General features: G+C 34.7%; 1 protein-coding gene across 1 annotated transcript; it reads left to right on the top strand.

Moving 5' to 3' along the window:
- Nucleotides 1–264: 264 nt before the first annotated feature.
- frrs1a (ferric-chelate reductase 1a) lies at nt 265–5875 on the top strand (the record flags this gene model as incomplete). The annotated part of the gene is made up of 15 exons (XM_079876757.1): nt 265–294; nt 713–948; nt 1078–1217; nt 1741–1835; nt 1975–2119; nt 2203–2385; nt 2501–2599; nt 2769–2916; nt 3960–4073; nt 4325–4440; nt 4608–4694; nt 5251–5348; nt 5438–5496; nt 5601–5683; nt 5864–5875. Exons 2-15 carry the CDS (start codon nt 753–755, stop codon nt 5873–5875), a joined length of 1575 nt encoding a protein of 524 aa, XP_079732883.1. The 5' UTR covers nt 265–294; nt 713–752.
- Between the last annotated feature and the right edge of the window lie 151 nt (nt 5876–6026).

Below are 6026 nucleotides of genomic sequence, written 5' to 3'. Positions count from 1 at the left end.
AGCGTATGCTTATGCACATGATTAGATATAATTTTTTTTTTTACTAGTCACGTATTGGCATTAAATTCACAGGTACGAATAAACAAATAATGAATAAACAAATAAATAAAAAAAATGAAAAGTGAAAACAAACAGGCTACAACCTGCTGGGAGTTGTTTCAGATTTTGTCTCCATCGTGTGGTGGCAGGCCTACAGACTCTTAAAATGCGACATAACCCGCCCATTCATGTTCAAACCATAAAACTATTATCTGCCAACATTACCTGGTCCTGAGCAGACAGGTTGCTGACAAGGTAAGAGCAGTGCTTTCTTTTGAAAATCTTCAATAACTTTTTTATTAACATCTTTATTTACACACATACTACATTTTGTCATTGTTAAAGTAGCTTGGAGAAATCATGGAAAATTCAATTAATTGGGCAGCAAATTATAATGGCTTTTTCATGAGAGAAAGTGAGTTGAGAACATTTTTTCATATTGGAAAAAAAAAAACACATTTTATATAACTTTTATATAGCCTATTAATTATAATGGATGGTAACTGACTTACAAATATAAATTCACCCCAGCGAAATCCACAGAAATCACAAATGACTGGAAAAATTCATTTGTCAGTAAATGTGGGAACCCTGATGTAATGTAATATGAATCATAAGGAGCAAGGTATAAACTATGACATAATGACTAATGGCCATGTTTTACTCCTCTCAGGATCTATCTACAGACTAGGATCACTTTGCCTCTGCTGGAAATGTGGAATCTGCAAACGTCTCTGGCAATCCTTGGGACTTTGTGTTTGACAGCTGTAAGTGGATACAAAAATGGAAAGGTGGAGAAATCTTGCGAGAGCATGATGCCAGAACATCATAGCCAACCCAACACTACTGCCAGTCCATACACACTGACTGTGAATGCCAGTAAATTCAGCCCAGGGATGGACATCAGAGGTGAGGGGGAAAACACGTTTAACAACGATGATCATTTTTACCAATTTAGATGTTTTGAGTAAAGTTGAACAATCATGTTGCTTCCTTTTGCCAATTGCCTTTATTTACTGACACTTCCACTGTCCATAGTCACTCTCTCTGGAAGTGAGCACTTTGAAGGCTTTCTAATTCAAGCCCGAGACGCCACGAACCCTGATGGATCAGCTGTTGGCTCATTCGCATTGGTAGATCCCAAGATTTCCCAGCGTCTGACATGCAACAGCATAGAGGTACTTTATAGTGGAGGCCATGGTTTTCACGAAAATATGAATCAGCACAAATGTTTTCCACATTGATAATAATAAGAAATGTTTCTTGAGCACCAAATCAATGACTGATCATGTGAAAACTGGCATAATGGCTGCTGAAAATTCAGTTTTACCATCACAGGAATAAATTACATATTAAAATAGAAAATTTAAAATAGTTATTTTAAAAATTGTTTAATATTTCACAATATTACTGTTATGTTTATAATATATAACAGCAATTTATAATATATATATAATATAATATTTCTATATTTTTGATCAAATAAATGAAGCCTTGCATGAGAGTTTTTTCAAAAACATTTTGAATGAGCAAAAGTTCTATTATACTAAGTATCATTTGGTTGGTTGATCACAGCCCTGCTGTTGTATAAATCACTTACAATGAATTATTTGGTATTACAAAGTATTTTGAAATGTGTCTCAAAATCTGCTTTTAATGTTAAAGAGTTGCCGTACAATGAAAGTATGATGTCTTTTAAAGGGCTCTGCTGTTAGTCACACCAGTAATGCCAAAATGACCGAACTTCAGGTGATCTGGAAAGCCCCGTCAAATGCTCCTCCCACTGTACAGTTTCTGTGAGTGTGTTTCTGATCTGACTTTGTCATTCAATGTTGAAAATACTCATAAACAGTTCACTCACTGTATTGGCTCTTTTCAAACCAATATTTGTGGTATATTCAAATTTAAGTTTTTTTTTTTCTTCCCCACATCAAGTGCCACAGTTCTTGCCCACTACAAGACATTCTGGCTCAAACTTCCTGGTCCGGTCATATCTCAGGGTGACGTGACTCCCGCTCCACCTCAATCTACCACCGTCATGTCTACAATCTCTGCAAGCACCTCTATACTACCTGAGCCAGTAAGTGCCAAAATGCTAAAGGTAATCTGCTCTTATAAGCTGCTTTTACAAAAAACCCCTGCATGATGCCACTTCTCTTACAGTTCACTCCAGAGGGATGTGGCAGGTGGAAGTCTTGTCTCATTGACCCTGTCGGCTGTAACCCTTCTATAGACACAAACTGCTTCTTCCTTTCTTTTTCTACTTTTGGTCAAAACGTTTCGTTTGAGCTCAGCGGCCCTGCACAGGGATACGTCTCCTTTGCCCTGTCCAAGGATGAATGGATGGTGAGCATGATCAAATGCATTTCAAATTGTTGTCCTAAAATTGCATTCAGTGCATTATAATGAACTGACTTAATATTATATTCATGTGACCCTGAAGATCTTATTGTTTTCCTAGGGAGATGATGATACGTACTTGTGCGTAAATGACGGGGGTCGTGTAAGCGTTGAGTCTGCACACACAACAGGAAGGACATATCCAGAGGAGGCATCCCAGGTGAGAGAGTACTTTAGGGTTGTAATGCTGCTTTTAGTTTTCAGTATGTTACAACATCATTTTAAAGCCATAAAAACATTATAGTCCAAAAAAGATGACATTGTGTGCTCTAAACTTTATGCAGTGTCAGTCATAAATGTAATCAGCAGGATTTTCCCTTCCTCTGCAGTCTGTGCTGACTGATGTAGGCTGGAGAGTTTCCGATGGGGTTATTCAGTGCAAGTTCTCTAGATCCATCTACACCCCTCAGGATCCGGTCCGATTCATTCTTAACAACAGTTACTTCCTGTTCGTAGCACACGGCACTGCGGAAAACGGTGAGCTTTTTTTTAACTGCATCATTGACATAGATTTTTGTTATTGTCAAATAAAGCTATAAAAAATCATTTTCACTCATTGAAATAAAGCTAATATATATATATATATATATATATATATATATATATATATATATATATATATATATATATATAAATATTAGATGAAACATTACACTTAAACTTAAAAATCAAAAATTGGAACCACTGCCTTGGCCAACTAAAAGTTGAAGTACTAAAATTACTAAAAGTAAAACTGAAAAAAATCTAAATAGAAATCTAAAAACTTTATAAAATTACAAAAGCACATCACAAAAGCACTAAACTTAAATAAAAATACAAATTAAAGAATTAAAAAATATACTAATTATAATTTAATATAATAATATAATACTAAAATGGAAATGAAAGTTGAAAATATAAAACATAATATAACACTGATGATATATAACAGAATAGATAAGCTACTGTAGATTGAATTTTTTGTCTTATGTGTGTTGTCTCTTTTTTTAACTGCTACATTTCCAGCATGATGAAATAGCAGGAATTGTCTTTCCGGTCATCACGTCCTTCAGGGCTGTATTTCTCCTTTTGGCAAATGATCATGCATCTCATCAGATACAGTGTCACACATAACTTTGTTTTTATGGCCTCCCCACTGCGTGTTACTCCACAGATCCGGATTTCTGACCTTACTGGTTAACAAGTGTCTGTGAAGGCCTGAGCAATCAATACTCATTTCCTTTCATTTATTTTATGGCAGGGTCATTGGGTGCACAGGGGATAAAATAGTTTCAGCTGGTTTGCTAAAGTCTGAATTAATCTTTTACAAGGAAACGAGCACACGTGCATTTCTTAAAACATTTTTACCAGGTGATGTTCTGCGATTTACACAGCAATTGTCTCACATTTTAGATACATTTTTTTTATAACCTATCTTTATTGTATAATAAATCACCATTTTTATTGATAGAAATGGTGTGAGATTATGCTTTATCCTATAGTTATCTCATCAGTTTTATTGTTGTTCTGTTGTGCTGCAGGTATGATCCATAGACACACGTGGCAGCCACTGATATCGTCCCACCATCAGATCATAACCGGTCCTCCTGAGATACTGACAGGTTCTCGATCTCCACTGCTCATGAAATGTCATGGTAAGTGTTTTGCTGCAATTAAGTTTACTGCAGGATACTGAGACTTCCATGAATGGTTAAATATATGGTCAGGAAAAGGAAATGTTGCAAGTGCAATTATCATCATTGTGCCATTGAAAAGTGTATTGTAACTGCTCTGGAATAAAAGCATGGCAATTTTGTAATTAGATAAACTACTACATGTGATTGGTGTAAATTGCAAAATGCTGTCATTTGCAAGTTTACAAATATAATTCCAAATGTAAATGCAGGATCTCTAATGTTGATTGCCTGGATGCTAGCAGGAAGCACTGGAACATTAATCGCTGGCTATTTTAAACCTGATTGGCCAGAACGAACATTGTTTGGGCAAAAAATATGGTTCCAGGTATGAATTATGTTTTTATACAGGACATTTATTTGTCTATTGCAAAAAAAAAAATCTATGAAACACTTATTACTTATTCATGCTTTAATACTTTTCAGTTTTCTGCACATTTCACTTGTAATCAGCTTTTCATAACTGCATATATTTTTCATTTTCTCTGTTTACAGGTGCATCGCATGTTGATGTCCCTTACAGTTTTGCTCACAGCTGTGGGCTTCATTTTTCCTTTTATCTACCGAGGAAAATGGAGCACAGTGAGTAAAGCCTGTGCTCTCTGCCTAGACAATGTTTTGCAACATACAATATTCAGTGCCACAGTTACGCTCTTTGCCCTATTTCATTTAAAGAGTGTCTTATAATTATGGTGTGGTGTTATATTGTAGCCTATGTTGTATTGTCTATAATATGTGTTTAGCTGTACTATTTTTAATTAACTTTTATTTCGATTTTAGTTTAAGAGTAACACTTTAATAAGGTTTCACTTGTTTGGATTAGTTAACTACAGTAGTTAACATTAACTAACAATGAAAAATACCTTTACAGCATTTATTAATTTAATATAGTAATTTATTAATACATTTTAAGTTCAAAAGTTGTATCTTTTAGTTAGGACACTGTGAACTAACATGAATTTGAACTTTTTTATTAATGAACATTAACAAAGGTTAATATATGCTGTAAAATATTGTTCATTGTTAGTTCATGTGGTTAATGCATTAACTAATGTTAACAAATGAGACTATTTCAAATTTTATTTCTGAACATAGTTTTGGTTTTAGTTAACAATCCTATTACCAAATGTCTTTGCAGAGAGCAGGTGCTCATCCTTACCTAGGCTGCACAGTTATGATTCTCACTTTCTGTCAGCCTATAATGGCTGCATTCAGACCAGCTCCAGACTCCTCAAGGTAAATGACTCATCAGTGAACTCATATTTACATCTTCTGCTTACATATCTGAGTAGAATAACACCAGGATAATCATTTCATTTTCCCAGGAGGTGGATATTCAATTGGTCGCACTGGGGTGTTGGAAATGCTGCTGAAATTATTGCCGGTGAATTCCGCTCTTTGGAATTTTGTTGTTTAGAAAATGTATCTCAAATAAATCCATTTCTATCTGTAATAATTCCGTTTTTATTTTGATTTTTATTGTTGCAGTGATTTCCATATTTTTTGGAATAAAGCAACAGTCTCTTTTGCTACCTTACCCGTGGACCACAGGGGTTCTCTCTGCTTTTGTGGTTTGGACCATTGTGTTAAAGCTTGTGTTAAAACTTCATAAGCATAATGTTATTAGAAAAGGTTTGTATAAATCATTTTTACATTAAATTCCTCTGAAAGACTGTGCAAAAGCAAAAGTCTGATTTATTTGGAAGTACACAGTATCTGTTTCAGTCACTCTCCCTCGTCCTGTGGTTCAGACATACATTTGAAGATGATTCCAATTGAGAGTGAAATTAAGCAAAATATGTTTTCAAAGATATGTAACATTAGTCATTTTTCTTGTTTCAACAGGAAGTGTCAATGAAGATGAACTTCCAGTTTTCTCAGACTTTTCAGGGAATGTAAACTGGGTAAGTTTAT

The sequence above is a fragment of the Squalius cephalus genome (assembly GCF_949319135.1).
Source record: "Squalius cephalus genome assembly, chromosome: 7".
Taxonomy (NCBI): Eukaryota; Metazoa; Chordata; class Actinopteri; order Cypriniformes; family Leuciscidae; genus Squalius; species Squalius cephalus.
This window is presented reverse-complemented; position numbering and strand designations above follow the sequence as displayed.